At 48.7% G+C, this 19,094-nt stretch overlaps 2 protein-coding genes across 2 annotated transcripts; both read left to right on the top strand.

The window, feature by feature from the left end:
- Window positions 1-408: 408 nt before the first annotated feature.
- LOC306767603 (cell cycle control protein 50A-like) lies at window positions 409-4,088 on the top strand (the record flags this gene model as incomplete). Its single annotated transcript, XM_079255678.1, has 4 exons — window positions 409-435; window positions 2,473-2,598; window positions 3,680-3,778; window positions 3,909-4,088. 4 exons carry the CDS (start codon window positions 409-411, stop codon window positions 4,086-4,088), a joined length of 432 nt encoding a protein of 143 aa, XP_079111804.1.
- Window positions 4,089-8,726: 4,638 nt separating this feature from the next.
- cox7a2b (cytochrome c oxidase subunit 7A2b) lies at window positions 8,727-18,610 on the top strand. Its single transcript, XM_079255662.1, has 4 exons — window positions 8,727-8,820; window positions 9,146-9,235; window positions 15,959-16,043; window positions 18,390-18,610. The coding sequence occupies exons 1-4, from the start codon at window positions 8,803-8,805 to the stop codon at window positions 18,446-18,448; spliced, it is 252 nt and encodes an 83-aa protein (XP_079111788.1). The 5' UTR covers window positions 8,727-8,802; the 3' UTR covers window positions 18,449-18,610.
- Window positions 18,611-19,094: the final 484 nt, after the last annotated feature.

Here is a 19,094-nt window from a genome sequence, read left to right as displayed (position 1 = left end):
GGTTCCAGGTGAGGAACCCAGTTAGACCTGGTTCCAGGTGAGGAACCCAGTTAGACCTGGTTCCAGTTAGAACTGGTTCCAGGTGAGCAAACCAGTATGACCTGGTTCAAGGTGAGGAAACCAGTTAGACCCTGTTCCAGGTGAGGATTCCAGTTAGACCCGGTTCTAGGTGAGGAACCTAGTTAGACCCGGTTCCAGGTGAGGAACCCAGTTAGACCTTTTTCCAGTTAGACCTGGTTCTAGTTAGAACTGGTTCCAGGTGAGCAAACCAGTATGACCTGGTTCCAGGTGAGACTTCCAGTAAGACCTGGTTCCAATTAGACCTGATTCCAGGTGAGGAACCCAGTTAGACCTTTTTTCAGTTAGACCTGGTTCCAGTTAGAACTGGTTCCAGGTGAGCAAACCACTATGACCTCGTTCGAGGCGAGGAAACCAGTTAGACATGGTTCCAGGTGAGGAACCCAGTTAGACCTTGTTCCGCTTGACGAAACCAGTTAGACCCGGTTCCAGGTGAGGATTCCAGTTCGATCCGGTTCTAGGTCAGGTACCCAGTTAACCTGGTTCCAGTTAGACCCTGTTCCAGGTGAGGAGCCCAGTTAGACCCGGTTCCAGGTGAGGAACCCAGTTAGACCCGGTTCCAGGTGACGAACCCAGTTAGACCTGGTTCCAGGTGAAGAACCCAGTTAGACCTGGTTCTGGTTGAGGAAACCAGTTAGACCTGGTTCCGGGTGAGGATTCCAGTTAGACCCGGTTCCAGGTGAGGTACCCAGTTAGACCTGGTTACAGGTGAGGAACCCAGTTAGACCTTTTCCCAGTTAGACCTGGTTCCAGTTAGAACTGGTTCCAGGTGAGCAAACCAGTATGACCTGGTTCGAGATGAGGAAACCAGTTAGACCCGGTTCTAGTTAGACCTGGTTCCAGGTGAGGAACCCAGTTAGACCCGGTTCCAGATGAGGAACACAGTTAGACCTGATTCCGGGTGACGAACCCAGTTAGACCTGGTTCTGGGTGAGGAACCCAGTTAGACCCGATTCCAGGTGAGGAACCCAGTTAGAGTCGGTTCCAAGTGCGGAACCCAGTTAGACCTGGTTCCATGTGAGGAACCCAGTTAGACCTTTTTCCAGTTAGACCTGGTTCCAGTTAGAACTGGTTCCAGGTGAGAAAACCAGTATGACCTGGTTCCAGGTGAGACTTCCAGTAAGACCTGGTTCCAATTAGACCTGATTCCAGGTGAGGAACCCAGTTAGACCTTTTTTCAGTTAGACCTGGTTCCAGTTAGAACTGGTTCCAGGTGAGCAAACCAGTATGACCTCGTTCGAGGCGAGGAAACCAGTTAGACATGGTTCCAGGTGAGGAACCCAGTTAGACTTGGTTTCAGGTGACGAACCCAGTTAGACCTTGTTCCGCTTGACGAAACCAGTTAGACCCGATTCCAGGTGAGGAACCCAGTTAGACTTGGTTCCAAGTGCGGAACCCAGTTAGACCTGGTTCCATGTGAGGAACCCAGTTAGACCTTTTTCCAGTTAGACCTGGTTCCAGTTAGAACTGGTTCCAGGTGAGCAAAAACATTATGACCTGGTTCGAGATGAGGAAACCAGTTAGACCTGGTTCCAGGTGAGGAACCCAGTTATACCTGGTTCCAGTTGATGAACCCAGTTAGAACTGGTTCCGGTTGAGGAAACCAGTTAGACCCGGTTCCAGGTGAGGATTCCAGTTAGACCCGGTTCTAGGTCAGGTACCCAGTTAGACCTGGTTCCAGTTAGACCCTGTTCCAGGTGAGGAGCCCAGTTAGACCTGGTTCCAGGTGAGGAACCCAGTTAGACCCGGTTCCAGGTGACGAACCCAGTTAGACCCGGTTCCAGGTGACGAACCCAGTTAGACCCAGTTCCAGGTGAGGAAACCAGTTAGACCCGGTTCCAGGTGAGGAACCCAGTTAGACCTGGTTCCATGTGAGGAACCCAGTCAGACCAGGTTCCAGGTAAGGAAACCAGTTAGACCCAGTTCCAGGTGAGGAAACCAGTTAGACCCGGTTCCAGGTGAGGAACCCAGTTAGACCTGGTTCCATGTGAGGAATCCAGTCAGACCTGGTTCCAGGTAAGGAAACCAGTTAGACCCAGTTCCAGGTGAGGAAACCAGTTAGACCCGGTTGCAGGTGATGAATGAAACCCAGTTGGACCTGGTTTTGTTGCGCAGAGTTTCCAGGTTGTGTTCCATGTTCCTGAGGATGAATCTGCAGATATTTGCTGCATTTTGAACCAAATGTTCCACATGCAGCCATAAAACATGGATTTTTACTCCTCAGGTTGATTATACTGGAGTAAACAGGTCCAGTCCTTGCTTTAGCTGCTTCTAGAACTTCACCTGGAACAGCTCGAGGCCTTGCACCTGCACCATCCCTTTCTCTCTGGAGCAGCCTTATGAGGTGGGAAACAGCATTCCACACGTGAAAACATCCAGAACCCGTCCTGGCAGCTAACAGGGAGCTTCTCTTTAACAGAGCAACATCTTCATGTACTGTCCAACTTCTACCAGAACCACCGTCGGTACGTCAAGTCCAGAGATGACAGCCAGCTGAATGGGAACCTGAAATCGCCCTTCCTGAAGCATCACGGGAGCAGAACCACGCATACGTGACGTTTCCGCGCAGTCGTGACGTTTCCGCGCAGTCGTGACGTTTCCGCGCAGACATGACGTTTCCGCGCAGTCGTGACGTTTCCGCGCAGTCGTGACATTTCCGCGCAGTCGTGACGTTTCCGCGCAGTCGTGACATTTCCGCGCAGTCGTGACGTTTCCGCGCAGACATGACGTTTCCGCGCAGTCGTGACGTTGCTGCGCAGACGTGACGTTGCTGTGCAGACATGACGTTTCCATGTAGACGTGACGTTCCTGCGCAGACGTGATGTTTCCGCGCAGACGTGACGTTTCCGCGCAGACGTGACGTTTCCGTGCAAACGTGACGTTACCGTGCAGACGTGACGTTTCCATGTAGACGTGACGTTCCTGCGCAGACGTGATGTTTCCACACAGACGTGACGTTTCCGCGCAGTCGTGACATTTCCGCGCAGACGTGACGTTTCCGCGCAGTCGTGACGTTGCTGCGCAGACATGACGTTTCCATGTAGACGTGACGTTCCTGCGCAGACGTGATGTTTCCGCGCAGACGTGACGTTTCCGCGCAGACGTGACGTTTCCGTGCAGACGTGACGTTTCCATGTAGACGTGACGTTTCCGCGCAGACGTGACGTTTCCGTGCAGACGTGACGTTTCCATGTAGACATGACGTTCCTGCGCAGACGTGACGTTTCTGTGCAGACGTGACGTTTCCATGTAGACATGACGTTCCTGCGCAGACGTGACGTTTCCGTGCAGACGTGACATTCCTGCGCAGACGTAACGTTTCCGCGCAGACGTGACGTTTCCACGTGGACGTGACGTTTCCACGCAGACGTGACGTTCCGTGATGTATTTATAGATAAATAATGGTGGATTTACCATATAGAGTCTCTGAATAAACACTACATCTGGATTGTAGAAAACCTCCGTAGACCAGCTGGAACCCGTAACATGATGCTCCTCTCTGACTGACATCCTGCATCCAGTTTGCTTCTGTCTGAGTGTGTCTGTCGCAGCTCCACGCTGAAGTGGCCTGCCGTCTGTCTCCTGTCGTCTCCGCCAACAGGAGCCCAGTAAGGAGTGCGAGCCGTATGCGTTCCACAACAGCAAGCCGGTCGCTCCATGTGGAGCCATCGCCAACAGCGTGTTTAACGGTGAGATGAGTTGGGTGGCGTGGTGAAGAACGTTGTGATGATGGATGGAAGAGACGTCTTTCCTGTCTGTCTGAAGGAACTCTGCCGTCTCTACACGACGATCTTGGTCAGCGTGATCTTTCTGTTGCAAACACGTTGCAGCTCTTTTACATCGACCCGAACGGAACCAAGGTCCAGATCCCGCTAACGGCCACGGGAATCGTCTGGTGGACGGACAAGCACGTGAAGTTCAGGAACCCTGGAGGCAGCAACCCAAACCTCACCGCCGTCTTTCAAGGTGGCTTCTCTCTCCTTCTGAACCGGTCTCTGCGTCAGTGGTGAGGGTCCAGTCTGGTCTTTATGAACAACCAGCAGGATCTATGATCCGGGCCCAGGACTGGACTTCTACGATCCGGGTCCAGGACTTAGGCCTTGCGTTAAATGAACTTTTGTTTTAATTGAAGAAAGTTCTGGAACATCCAGTCTTTAACCGGGTCAGTGCATCTGATCAGTGATTGGATGGGACTGGTCACATGGTCAGACCAGACTGGTCAGACATCTGCAAATAAAATAAAAAATGCATCTAAATAACATACAATTATGTTAATAAAATATGGAATCTGCTTCATTTGTTAAAACATTTAAAATAGATTTTATTAGTTTTAAAATGAAAAATCTTACATTTTATAAACTTGTATAGCAAAATTTAAATATATTTGATGTTTTAGTTATAAAATATCAACAGTAAGTCGCATTCGTTTCCGGTGAGGGTTGGACTCCGCCAAGGCTGCCCTTTATCACCGATTCTGTTCATAACTTATATGGACAGAATTTCTAGGTGCAGCCGAGGTGTTGAGGGGATCCGACTTGGTGGCCTCAGGATTGGGTCCCTGCTTTCTGCAGATGACGTGGTCCTGTTGGCTTCATCTGGTTGTGATCTCCAGCTCTCACTTCAGCGATTCGCGAGTGAGGGAAGGATGGAGCGTGAGATGGACAGACGGATCGGTGCGGCATCTGCAGTAATGCGGACTCTGCGCCGGTCTGTCGTGGTGAAGAAGGAGCTGAGCCAGAAGGCGAAGCTCTCAATTTACCAGTCGATCTACGTTCCTACCCTCACCTATGGTCATGAGCTGTGGGTCGTGACCGAAAGAAGGAGATCTCGTATACAGGCGGCTGAAATGAGTTTCCTCCGCAGGGTGGCCGGGCTCTCCCTTAGAGATAGGGTGAGGAGCTCGGTCATCCGGGAGGAGATCAGAGTAGAGTCGGTGCTCCTCCGCATCGAGAGGAACCAGTTGAGGTGGCTCGGGCATCTGGTCAGGATGCCTCCTGGACCTCCCTGGTGAGGTGTTCCAGGCACGTCCCTCTGGGAGGAGACCCCGGGGAAGAGACCCCGGGGAAGACCCAGGACACGCTGGAGGGATTATATCTCTCGGCTGGCCTGGGAACGCCTCGGGATCCCCCCCGCAGAGTTGGCAAATGTGGCTGGGGAGAGGGAAGTCTGGGCTTCCCTGCTTAGGCTGCTGCCCCCGCGACCCGACCCCGGATAAGCGGCAGAAGATGGATGATGGATGGGTGGATGGATGGATGATGGGTGGATGGATGGATGGATGGATGGATGGATGGATGATGGATGGGTGATGGATGGGTGGATGGATGGATGGATGATGGATGGATGATGGATGGATGATGGATGATGGATGGATGGTGGATAGATGGATGATGGATGGATAGATGACGGATGGATGATGGATGGATGATGGATGATGGATGGATGATGGATGGATGGATGATGGATGGATGGATGATGCATGGATGATGGATGGATGGATGATGGATGGATGATGGATGGATGGATGATAGATGGATGGATGATGGATGGATGATGCATGGATGATGGATGGATGATGGATGGATGGATGATGGATGGATGATGCATGGATGATGGATGGATGGATGATGGATGGATGATGGATGGATGATGGATGATGGATGGATGATGGATGGATGGATGATAGATGGATGGATGATGGATGGATGATGCATGGACGATGGATGGATGATGGATGGATGGATGATGGATGGATGATGCATGGATGATGGATGGATGGATGATGGATGGATGGGTGGATGATGGATGGATGATGGATGGATGGATGATAGATGGATGGATGATGGATGGATGATGCATGGATGATGGATGGATGATGGATGGATGGATGATGGATGGATGATGGATGGATGATGGATGGATGGATGATGGATGGATGATGGATGATGGATGGATGATGGATGGATGGATGATAGATGGATGGATGATGGATGGATGATGCATGGATGATGGATGGATGATGGATGGATGGATGATGGATGGATGATGCATGGATGATGGATGCATGGATGATGGATGGATGGATGATGGATGGATGGATGGATGGATGGATGGATGGATGGATGGATGGATGGATGATGGATGGATGATGGATGGATGATGGATGGATGGATGATGATGGATGATGCATGGATGATGGATGGATGATGGATGGATGGATGATGGATGGATGATGCATGGATGATGGATGCATGGATGATGGATGGATGGATGATGGATGGATGGGTGGATGATGGATGGGTGGATGATGGATGGATGATGCATGGATGATGGATGGATGATGGATGGATGGATGATGGATGGATGATGCATGGATGATGGATGGATGGATGATAGATGGATGGATGATGGATGGATGATGCATGGACGATGGATGGATGATGGATGGATGGATGATGGATGGATGGATGATGGATGGATGATGCATGGATGATGGATGGATGGATGATGGATGGATGGGTGGATGATGGATGGATGATGGATGGATGGATGATAGATGGATGGATGATGGATGGATGATGCATGGATGATGGATGGATGATGGATGGATGGATGATGGATGGATGATGGATGGATGATGGATGGATGGATGATGGATGGATGATGGATGATGGATGGATGATGGATGGATGGATGATAGATGGATGGATGATGGATGGATGATGCATGGATGATGGATGGATGATGGATGGATGGATGATGGATGGATGATGCATGGATGATGGATGCATGGATGATGGATGGATGGATGATGGATGGATGGATGGATGGATGGATGATGGATGGATGATGGATGGATGGATGATGCATGGATGATGGATGGATGATGGATGGATGGATGATGGATGGATGATGCATGGATGATGGATGCATGGATGATGGATGGATGGATGATGGATGGATGATGGATGGATGATGGATGATGGATGGATGGATGGATGGATGATGGATGGATGGGTGGGTGGATGATGGATGGGTGGATGATGGATGGATGATGGATGGATGGATGATAGATGGATGGATGATGGATGGATGATGCATGGATGATGGATGGATGGATGATGGATGGATGATGGATGGATGGGTGGATGATGGATGGATGGATGATAGATGGATGGATGATGGATGGATGGATGATAGATGGGTGGATGATGGATGGATGGATGATGGATGGATGATGGATGGATGGGTGGATGATGGATGGATGGATGATAGATGGATGGATGATGGATGGATGGATGATAGATGGGTGGATGATGGATGGATGGATGGATGATGGATGGATGGGTGGATGATGGATGGATGGATGATAGATGGATGGATGATGGATGGATGGATGATAGATGGGTGGATGATGGATGGATGGATGATGGATGGATGGATGATGGATGGATGGATGATGGATGATGGATGGATGAACCACGGCGCGACCACGGGGCGACCACGGGGCGACCACGGCGCGACCACGGGGCGACCACGGGGCGACCACGGCGCGACCACGGCGCGACCACGGGGCGACCACGGCGCGACCACGGCGCGACCACGGGGCGACGGAGAGTGTCGGTGGGTTTATCGGTGCTGTTCCAGTCGGACTGTTCTCCTCCGTTCTGTGTTCTAGATGTTTCCTGATGCTGCATGCTGGAAAAGCCAAATAAAACAGTTTTAACTTGTTGGATCCATTTTGTTGCCGTTTCACAGAACAAACTTCATGGTTTAAAGGTGACTGATCAGAAGAAATCTGCTCAACTGGAACAGAACCAGGCTGATGGGGAAAGGTTTGGATTGTACTGGTAAAGTTTGAACTGGAAATGTTGGACAGGGGATGTTAGCAGATGTTAGCAGGCTTTATTGATACCTGAAGGTGGATTTAATTTGTGGTAGACGGAGAGACCATTTTACACACAAATTACAGACTTTAAACAACAATTTTAGAATAAAAAAAAAAAAGGTTTCTCTCTTTTAGCTTTTTGAGATGGGGATTTTTTGCACTATCAATAATAATTCTGTATTTCAATGATTCAGCTATTTATGATCACAAAAGTTAGTTTGTTTTGTTTTATATCAGTCACAATCCCTGTTTTGGTATATTTTTTGGAAATGGACAATCAAGCAAGAAAAACAAAATAAGAGGAAGCAAAGCTTGTATGCCTAACGTACACTTACAAGTAGAGTTATCTTAAAATATTCTAATACCAACAAAAACAAATGCACTAATACACAATGTGTGACTTTTATAAAGAAAATAATTTATAAAGTTGCAGATGAAAAAGTATGTTATATAAGATATGAGGAAACTGATATGAGTAACTGACGGTTAAGATTTAATAATTAAAAACGGGTTGTAAAAACTTTACATCTCATTGTTATGACTGTAAAAAACATTACTTTTATGTCAGACTAAAAACGTACTTTCTATTTCATAAATATGAGTTAAAGGCTGTAATAATAAAGACTCATCTCAAAGTAATAATTTAATAGCTCATAATTAGATATTTGACAGTAATTCCGATGCACACGCGGCGTCTGGGGACATTTACCGTGTCGTGTCGGATCCTGAAGGGGGCGGCAGAGCGCAGCACAGTCCGCCGTCACTCCGCTAGAAGAAGCTGAGACGGGAAGTAGAGCCTTCCGGTGTCCTTGTGCCACATTCAGACTTTAACAGCAGAGATGTTCAGACATCTGATAGTAAGTTCATTTTACACATTAATGCTTCTAAATTCATTTCACACATCAATGTTGGTTTTCCTTAGAAACTCTGACGTTTAATAGATAAACTATGTGAATGTTGAGGAAAGCTAGAAGCTGGAAACGCGGCTGCGTTTCGCCTCAGACCGCCGGTGAGGGTCATGTCCCGGTGTGGGCTAGTTAGCGTCAGTTACCGGCTAGTTAGCGTCAGTTACCAGCTTAACTGCAGTGTTCACCTTCACATTTATCCGTTTCAGCTCCTGAAAACATGGAAATTACATGAGTTGAGCTGCGTATGGGTGACTTTGCTTCTTGCTGTTTGTAGGTTCTCCAGCAGGTGGCGCGGCGGAGCATCTGCAGCTCCGCGCGGCGGCAGCTGGATAACAATGTCCCGAAGAAGCAGAAGATGTTCCAGGTGAGCTGCTGACAGGTGTCAGCACGTCCATTGCCATGGTTTCCATATTTCAGGTGGTTTTTGGCTAATATGTCATAAATCAGACCAGTTACAAATTCCACCTTTACCTACGTCTGACTGAAACTCCACCTTTACCTACGTCTGACTGAAACTCCACCTTTACCTACGTCTGACTGAAACTCCACCTTTACCTACGTCTGACTGAAACTCCACCTTTACCTACGTCTGACTGAAACTCCACCTTTACCTGGTCTGACTGAAACTCCACCTTTACCTGGTCTGACTGAAACTCCACCTTTACCTACGTCTGACTGAAACTCCACCTTTACCTACGTCTGACTGAAACTCCACCTTTACCTACGTCTGACTGAAACTCCACCTTTACCTACGTCTGACTGAAACTCCACCTTTACCTACGTCTGACTGAAACTCCACCTTTACCTGGTCTGACTGAAACTCCACCTTTACCTACGTCTGACTGAAACTCCACCTTTACCTACGTCTGACTGAAACTCCACCTTTACCTGGTCTGACTGAAACTCCACCTTTACCTGGTCTGACTGAAACTCCACCTTTACCTACGTCTCACTAAAACTCCACCTTTACCTGCGTCTGACTGAAACTCCACCTTTACCTGGTCTGACTGAAACTCCACCTTTACCTGGTCTGACTGAAACTCCACCTTTACCTACGTCTGACTGAAACTCCACCTTTACCTACGTCTGACTGAAACTCCACCTTTACCTACGTCTGACTGAAACTCCACCTTTACCTACGTCTGACTGAAACGCCACCTTTACCTACGTCTGACTGAAACGCCACCTTTACCGCGTCTGACTGAAACTCCACCTTTACCTACGTCTCACTGAAACTCCACCTTTACCTGGTCTGACTGAAACTCCACCTTTACCTGGTCTGACTGAAACTCCACCTTTACCTACGTCTCACTGAAACTCCACCTTTACCTACGTCTCACTGAAACTCCACCTTTACCTGCGTCTGACTGAAACTCCACCTTTACCTACATCTGACTGAAACTCCACCTTTACCTGCTCTGACTGAAACTCCACCTTTACCTGCTCTGACTGAAACTCCACCTTTACCTGCTCTGACTGAAACTCCACCTTTACCTGCTCTGACTGAAACTCCACCTTTACCTACGTCTGACTGAAACTCCACCTTTACCTGCTCTGACTGAAACTCCACCTTTACCTGCTCTGACTGAAACTCCACCTTTACCTGCTCTGACTGAAACTCCACCTTTACCTGCTCTGACTGAAACTCCACCTTTACCTGCTCTGACTGAAACTCCACCTTTACCTGCTCTGACTGAAACTCCACCTTTACCTGCTCTGACTGAAACTCCACCTTTACCTACGTCTCACTGAAACTCCACCTTTACCTGGTCTGACTGAAACTCCACCTTTACCTACGTCTGACTGAAACTCCACCTTTACCTACGTCTGACTGAAACTCCACCTTTACCTGGTCTGACTGAAACTCCACCTTTACCTGGTCTGACTGAAACTCCACCTTTACCTACGTCTGACTGAAACTCCACCTTTACCTACGTCTGACTGAAACTCCACCTTTACCTACGTCTGACTGAAACTCCACCTTTACCTACGTCTGACTGAAACTCCACCTTTACCTACGTCTGACTGAAACTCCACCTTTACCTACGTCTGACTGAAACTCCACCTTTACCTACGTCTGACTGAAACTCCACCTTTACCTGGTCTGACTGAAACTCCACCTTTACCTGGTCTGACTGAAACTCCACCTTTACCTACGTCTCACTGAAACTCCACCTTTACCTACGTCTCACTGAAACTCCACCTTTACCTGCGTCTGACTGAAACTCCACCTTTACCTGGTCTGACTGAAACTCCACCTTTACCTGGTCTGACTGAAACTCCACCTTTACCTACGTCTGACTGAAACTCCACCTTTACCTACGTCTGACTGAAACTCCACCTTTACCTACGTCTGACTGAAACTCCACCTTTACCTACGTCTGACTGAAACTCCACCTTTACCTACGTCTGACTGAAACTCCACCTTTACCGCGTCTGACTGAAACTCCACCTTTACCTACGTCTCACTGAAACTCCACCTTTACCTGGTCTGACTGAAACTCCACCTTTACCTGGTCTGACTGAAACTCCACCTTTACCTGGTCTGACTGAAACTCCACCTTTACCTACGTCTCACTGAAACTCCACCTTTACCTACGTCTCACTGAAACTCCACCTTTACCTACGTCTCACTGAAACTCCACCTTTACCTGCGTCTGACTGAAACTCCACCTTTACCTACATCTGACTGAAACTCCACCTTTACCTACATCTGACTGAAACTCCACCTTTACCTGCTCTGACTGAAACTCCACCTTTACCTGCTCTGACTGAAACTCCACCTTTACCTACGTCTGACTGAAACTCCACCTTTACCTACGTCTGACTGAAACTCCACCTTTACCTGCTCTGACTGAAACTCCACCTTTACCTGCTCTGACTGAAACTCCACCTTTACCTGCTCTGACTGAAACTCCACCTTTACCTGCTCTGACTGAAACTCCACCTTTACCTACGTCTGACTGAAACTCCACCTTTACCTACGTCTGACTGAAACTCCACCTTTACCTACGTCTGACTGAAACTCCACCTTTACCTGCTCTGACTGAAACTCCACCTTTACCTGCTCTGACTGAAACTCCACCTTTACCTGCTCTGACTGAAACTCCACCTTTACCTGCTCTGACTGAAACTCCACCTTTACCTGCTCTGACTGAAACTCCACCTCTACCCACGTCTGACTGAAACTCCACCTTTACCCACGTCTGACTGAAACTCCACCTCTACCCACGTCTGACTGAAACTCCACCTCTACCCACGTCTGACTGAAACTCCACCTCTACCCACGTCTGACTGAAACTCCACCTTTACCGCGTCTGACTGAAACTCCACCTTTACCGCGTCTGACTGAAACTCCACCTTTACCGCGTCTGACTGAAACTCCACCTTTACCGCGTCTGACTGAAACTCCACCTTTACCGCGTCTGACTGAAACTCCACCTTTACCGCGTCTGACTGAAACTCCACCTTTACCTGGTCTGACTGAAACTCCACCTTTACCTACGTCTGACTGAAACTCCACCTCTACCTGGTCTGACTGAAACTCCACCTTTACCGCGTCTGACTGAAACTCCACCTTTACCGCGTCTGACTGAAACTCCACCTTTACCGCGTCTGACTGAAACTCCACCTTTACCTGCGTCTGACTGAAACTCCACCTTTACCTGCGTCTGACTGAAACTCCACCTTTACCTGCGTCTGACTGAAACTCCACCTTTACCTGCGTCTGACTGAAACTCCACCTTTACCGCGTCTGACTGAAACTCCACCTTTACCTACGTCTGACTGAAACTCCACCTTTACCTACGTCTGACTGAAACTCCACCTTTACCGCGTCTGACTGAAACTCCACCTTTACCGCGTCTGACTGAAACTCCACCTTTACCGCGTCTGACTGAAACTCCACCTTTACCGCGTCTGATTGAAACTCCACCTTTACCGCGTCTGATTGAAACTCCACCTTTACCGCGTCTGACTGAAACTCCACCTTTACCTACGTCTGACTGAAACTCCACCTTTACCTACGTCTGACTGAAACTCCACCTTTACCTACGTCTGACTGAAACTCCACCTTTACCTACGTCTGACTGAAACTCCACCTTTACCTACGTCTGACTGAAACTCCACCTTTACCGCGTCTGACTGAAACTCCACCTTTACCGCGTCTGATTGAAACTCCACCTTTACCGCGTCTGATTGAAACTCCACCTTTACCGCGTCTGACTGAAACTCCACCTTTACCTACGTCTGACTGAAACTCCACCTTTACCTACGTCTGACTGAAACTCCACCTTTACCTACGTCTGACTGAAACTCCACCTTTACCTACGTCTGACTGAAACTCCACCTTTACCTACGTCTGACTGAAACTCCACCTTTACCTACGTCTGACTGAAACTCCACCTTTACCTACGTCTGACTGAAACTCCACCTTTACCGCGTCTGACTGAAACTCCACCTTTACCGCGTCTGACTGAAACTCCACCTTTACCGCGTCTGACTGAAACTCCACCTTTACCTACGTCTGACTGAAACTCCACCTTTACCTACGTCTGACTGAAACTCCACCTTTACCTACGTCTGACTGAAACTCCACCTTAACCGCGTCTGACTGAAACTCCACCTTTACCGCGTCTGACTGAAACTCCACCTTTACCGCGTCTGACTGAAACTCCACCTTTACCTACGTCTGACTGAAACTCCACCTTTACCTACGTCTGACTGAAACTCCACCTTTACCTACGTCTGACTGAAACTCCACCTTTACCTACGTCTGACTGAAACTCCACCTTTACTGCGTCTGACTGAATCTCCACCTTTACCGCGTCTGACTGAAACTCCACCTTTACCTACGTCTGACTGAAACTCCACCTTTACCTACGTCTGAATGAAACTCCACCTTTACCTACGTCTGACTGAAACTCCACCTTTACCTGCTCTGACTGAAACTCCACCTTTACCTGCTCTGACTGAAACTCCACCTTTACCTATATCTGACTGAATCTCCACCTTTACCTATATCTGACTGAAACTCCACCTTTACCTATATCTGACTGAAACTCCACCTTTACCTATATCTGACTGAAACTCCACCTTTACCGCGTCTGACTGAAACTCCACCTTTACCGCGTCTGACTGAAACTCCACCTTTACCGCGTCTGACTGAAACTCCACCTTTACCTACGTCTGACTGAAACTCCACCTTTACCTACGTCTGACTGAAACTCCACCTTTACCTACGTCTGACTGAAACTCCACCTTTATCTGGTCTGACTGAAACTCCACCTCTACCGCGTCTGACTGAAACTCCACCTTTACTGCGTCTGACTGAAACTCCACCTTTACCTACGTCTGACTGAAACTCCACCTTTACCTACGTCTGACTGAAACTCCACCTTTACCTACGTCTGACTGAAACTCCACCTTTACCTACGTCTGACTGAGGTCAAACTGTATTCATGAAGCATCTCAGAGGGACTTTTTACCATCAATTACTGGCATTTACTGACTCTATCCTAGGAATAAAATCTGTTTATCAGGTGACGTGGAAGAGCAGCGTGTAGCAACACGTAGCAGCGTGTAGCAACACGTAGCAGCGTGTAGCAACACGTAGCAGCGTGTAGCAACACGTAGCAGCGTGTAGCAGCGTGTAACAGCGTGTAGCAGCGTGTAACAGCACGTAGCAGCGTGTAACAGCACGTAGCGGCCTGTAACAGCACGTAGCGGCGTGTAACAGCACGTAGCGGCGTGTAACAGCACGTAGCGGCGTGTAACAGCACGTAGCGGCGTGTAGCAACACGTAGCAGCGTGTAGCAACACGTAGCAGCGTGTAGCAACACGTAGCAGCGTGTAGCAACACGTAGCAACGTGTAACAGCACGTAGCAACGTGTAACAGCACGTAGCAACGTGTAACAGCACGTAGCAGCGTGTAACAGCACATAGCAGCGTGTAGCAGCGTGTAGCAGTACATAGCCACGTGTAGCAGCACGTAGCAGCGTGTAGCAACACGTAGCAACGTGTAACAGCACGTAGCAGCGTGTAGCAGCACGTAGCAGCGTGTAGCAGCACGTAGCAGCGTGTAGCAGCACGTAGCAACGTGTAACTGCACGTAGCAGCGTGTAGCAGCACGTAGCAACGTGTAACTGCACGTAGCAGCACGTAGCAGCACGTAGCAGCACGTAGCAGCACGTAGCAGCGTGTAGCAGCACGTAGCAGCGTGTAGCAGCACGTAGCAACGTGTAGCAGCACGTAGCAGCGTGTAGCAACACGTAGCAGCGTGTAACAGCACGTAGCAGCGTGTAACAGCACGTAGCAGCGTGTAACAGCACGTAGCAGCGCGTAACAGCACGTAGCAGCGCGTAACAGCACGTAGCAGCGCGTAGCAGCGCGTAGCAGCGCGTAGCAACGCGTAGCAACGCGTAGCAGCGCGTAGCAACGCGTAGCAACATGAAGCAGCATGTCGCGTTGTTCCGGTCTTCTGGAGACTAAAATGATGGCGGCCGAATGCAGCGCTGGGACAGGAAGACGTATGATGGCGTCCTCCAGCATGACCGTCTGTCCAATGAGGAGCGACTTCATTCGGTTTCCTCATTCAAACAGTTGATGTTGCATGTTGTCATGGCTAAACGGGTCACGTTATGATGCAAGAAGTTTCAGATTTCAGATGTGATAAAGTACCAGTTTTATTGGAATGAATCTGATGGAGAAGCAAGACTAGAGAAGTTTAATCTCCAACCAGAGTCTACATCTAGTTTAATCAGCACCAGTTGGATGTTTTAGGTAGATTTTTCATTTAGACTCGAAGATCTGGTTTTATCCTGTAAATGGAGACCTGATGGAGGTGTTTATGCTCTGGCAGGTTGTCGCTCTGCGGTCCATCACTCTTTACTAATCTTTTTGTCGGAGATCCAGGTTCTGTTCAGATGTTTCAGCTGTTTTCTGTGTGTAGGTGTTAAATAGCAGAGGTTGGTGTGAACTTGTGATGACCCAGCAGATGTCCTGTCGCTGCTCCTCTAACAGTAAACCCGTCTCAAACGACGTTTCCATCTGTGTGACAGCAGTCATGACTCTTTCTTTATGCTGCAGGAGGACAACGGGATGCCGATCCATCTAAAAGGAGGCACCACCGACGCTCTGCTGTACAGAACCACCATGGCCCTCACCGTCTTCGGTGAGAACAGCTTTTTACAGGACGGGACTTTGTGTTTTTATAAATCCGAAACCGCCTCACGATTAATACAACTAACCTACTTATCAATCTGTCCAAATGGTGCAGTGAGGGAAGCTAACCCTGAAGCTATCTGTCGCCGGGTAAAGTGAGGGAAGCTAACCCTGAAGCTATCTGTCGCTGGGTAAAGTGAGGGAAGCTAACCCTGAAGCTATCTGTCGCTGGGTAAAGTGAGGGAAGCTAACCCTGAAGCTAGCTGTTGCTGGGTAAAGTGAGGGAAGCTAACCCTGAAGCTAGCTGCTGCTGGGTAAAGTGAGGGAAGCTAACCTTGAAACTAGCTGTTGCTGGGTAAAGTGAAGGAAGCTAACCCTGAAGCTAGCTGTCTCTGGGTAAAGTGAGGGAAGCTAACCCTGAAGCTAGCTGCTGCTGGGTAAAGTGAGGGAAGCTAACCTTGAAACTAGCTGTTGCTGGGTAAAGTGAAGGAAGCTAACCCTGAAACTAGCTGTCCCCGGGTAAAGTGAGGGAAGCTAACCCTGAAGCTAGCTGTTGCTGGGTAAAGTGAGGGAAGCTAACCCTGAAGCTAGCTGCTGCTGGGTAAAGTGAGGGAAGCTAACCTTGAAACTAGCTGTTGCTGGGTAAAGTGAAGGAAGCTAACCCTGAAGCTAGCTGTCTCTGGGTAAAGTGAGGGAAGCTAACCCTGAAGCTAGCTGTCCCTGGGTAAAGTGAAAGAATCTAACCCTGAAGCTAGCTGTCCCTGGGTAAAGTGAGGGAAGCTAACCCTGAAGCTAGCTGTCTCTGGGTAAAGTGAGTGAAGCTAACCCTGAAGCTAGCTGTCCCCGGGTAAAGTGAGGGAAGCTAACCCTGAAGCTAGCTGTCCCTGGGTAAAGTGAGGGAAGCTAACCCTGAAGCTAGCTGTCCCTGGGTAAAGAGAGGGAAGCTAACCCTGAAGCTAGCTGTCCCTGGGTAAAGTGAGGGAAGCTAACCCTGAAGCTAGCTGTCCCTGGGTAAAGAGAGGGAAGCTAACCCTGAAGCTAGCTGTCCCTGGGTAAAGTGAGGGAAGCTAACCCTGAAGCTAGCTGTCCCTGGGTAAAGTGAGGGAAGCTAACCCTGAAGCTAGCTGTCCCTGGGTAAAGTGAGGGAAGCTAACCCTGAAGCTAGCTGTCCCTGGGTAAAGTGAGGGAAGCTAACCCTGAAGCTAGCTGTCCCTGGGTAAAGTGAGGGAAGCTAACCCTGAAGCTAGCTGTCTCTGGGTAAAGTGAGGGAAGCTAACCCTGAAGCTAGCTGTCCCTGGGTAAAGTGAGGGAAGCTAACTCTGAAGCTAGCTGTCCCTGGGTAAAGTGAGGGAAGCTAAACCTGAAGCTAGCTGTCCCTGGGTAAAGAGAGGGAAGCTAACCCTGAAGCTAGCTGTCCCTGGGTAAAGTGAGGGAAGCTAACCCTGAAGCTAGCTGTCCCTGGGTAAAGTGAGGGAAGCTAACCCTGAAGCTAGCTGTCCCTGGGTAAAGTGAGGGAAGCTAACCCTGAAGCTAGCTGTCCCTGGGTAAAGTGAGGGAAGCTAACCCTGAAGCTAGCTGTCCCTGGGTAAAGTGAGGGAAGGTAACCCTGAAGCTAGCTGTCCCTGGGTAAAGTGAGGGAAGCTAACCCTGAAGCTAGCTGTCTCTGGGTAAAGTGAGGGAAGCTAACCCTGAAGCTAGCTGTCCCTGGGTAAAGTGAGGGAAGCTAACTCTGAAGCTAGCTGTCCCTGGGTAAAGTGAGGGAAGCTAAACCTGAAGCTAGCTGTCCCTGGGTAAAGAGAGGGAAGCTAACCCTGAAGCTAGCTGTCCCTGGGTAAAGTGAGGGAAGCTAACCCTGAAGCTAGCTGTCCCTGGGTAAAGTGAGGGAAGCTAACCCTGAAGCTAGCTGTCCCTGGGTAAAGTGAGGGAAGCTAACCCTGAAGCTAGCTGTCCCTGGGTAAAGTGAGGGAAGCTAACCCTGAAGCTAGCTGTCTCTGGGTAAAGTGAAAGACTCTAACCCTGAAGGTAGCGCCACATAAACGTCCTACAGTTTTCCAGGAAAGAAAGCTGTGGTTTTATCGTAGAACAGCAGACTTTGTCGGTTCCTGATTTGCCAGTTTACCTTTTCTGTCGTTTTTAACTAAATATTAAAGACTTTGAGTTTTCAGCTCAGATCATCGAGTCACCGTGTGACGAAGGTTTCACTGCTGCAGCACATTTATTCTGGTAAAAATAAGAGAGAAAGCAGGAATATTTACCAGTTTCAGAGCAGTTTCATGTGAAAACTAGCAGAAGTTTGTAGAAGTGAAGTGTCCTGTGAAAAGCTGCCTGTAACTCTGCTTCTACTGTAACTTTGCAGGAGCTGGATATGTTGTGTACGAACTGGTGAAGGCGGCGTACCCACAGAAGAAAGACTGAGTCCTGGTCCAGCTCTTTCCTTCCTAACTGTATAAACAGATGATTTTCTTCCGTCTGACATTCGTTTCCTGTCATGTTGTTTCATTTTCATGAGATGTAAGTTATTTCTTCTACTCTTACCTGAAAACCTGGGGATCAATAAACAGAAGATACCTCTCATGACCAATGTGAAGCTGTGATTCTTACTGAGAAGCCTGCAGAGGTTTTAACCTCCGTAACGCTACGGCGGTGGTGAAGAGAGATGTTGTTTGCTGCAGTTTTGACCAGACGTCAGTAAATTCTGGATTTTCTACGTTTTAACCTGAGAATAAGATTTAATAATTAAGTTTATTCTTCATGTTTGGAACAAAGTCATCCAGAAGAATCGAAGCCTTCGTCAATAAAATACAGAATAAAATCAGGGAAAATAAAAACCACCTGCGGATATAATTAAATTATTAAAGTCAGAAGTCGGACCCTGGTCTGGTTTCTGCTCCATACTTTGGACCTCTGGTTCTGATTCTGTTCATAACTTATATGGACAGAATTTCTAGGTGCAGCCGAGGTGTTGAGGGGATCCGACTTGGTGGCCTCAGGATTGGGTCCCTGCTTTTTGCAGATGACGTGGTCCTGTTGGCTTCATCTGGTCGTGATCTCCAGCTCTCAC

This window comes from Telmatherina bonti (genome assembly GCF_933228915.1).
Source record: "Telmatherina bonti genome assembly, chromosome: 16".
Taxonomy (NCBI): Eukaryota; Metazoa; Chordata; class Actinopteri; order Atheriniformes; family Telmatherinidae; genus Telmatherina; species Telmatherina bonti.
Note: the sequence above shows the minus strand (reverse complement) of the source record. Positions and strands in the feature narration are given on the sequence as shown.

Coding starts and splice junctions, on each gene's coding strand:
- cox7a2b (XM_079255662.1), top strand. Junction 9,236..15,958: donor AGAAGCAGAAGATGTTCCAG/GTGAGCTGCTGA, acceptor TTTATGCTGCAG/GAGGACAACGGGATGCCGAT. Junction 16,044..18,389: donor CATGGCCCTCACCGTCTTCG/GTGAGAACAGCT, acceptor GTAACTTTGCAG/GAGCTGGATATGTTGTGTAC.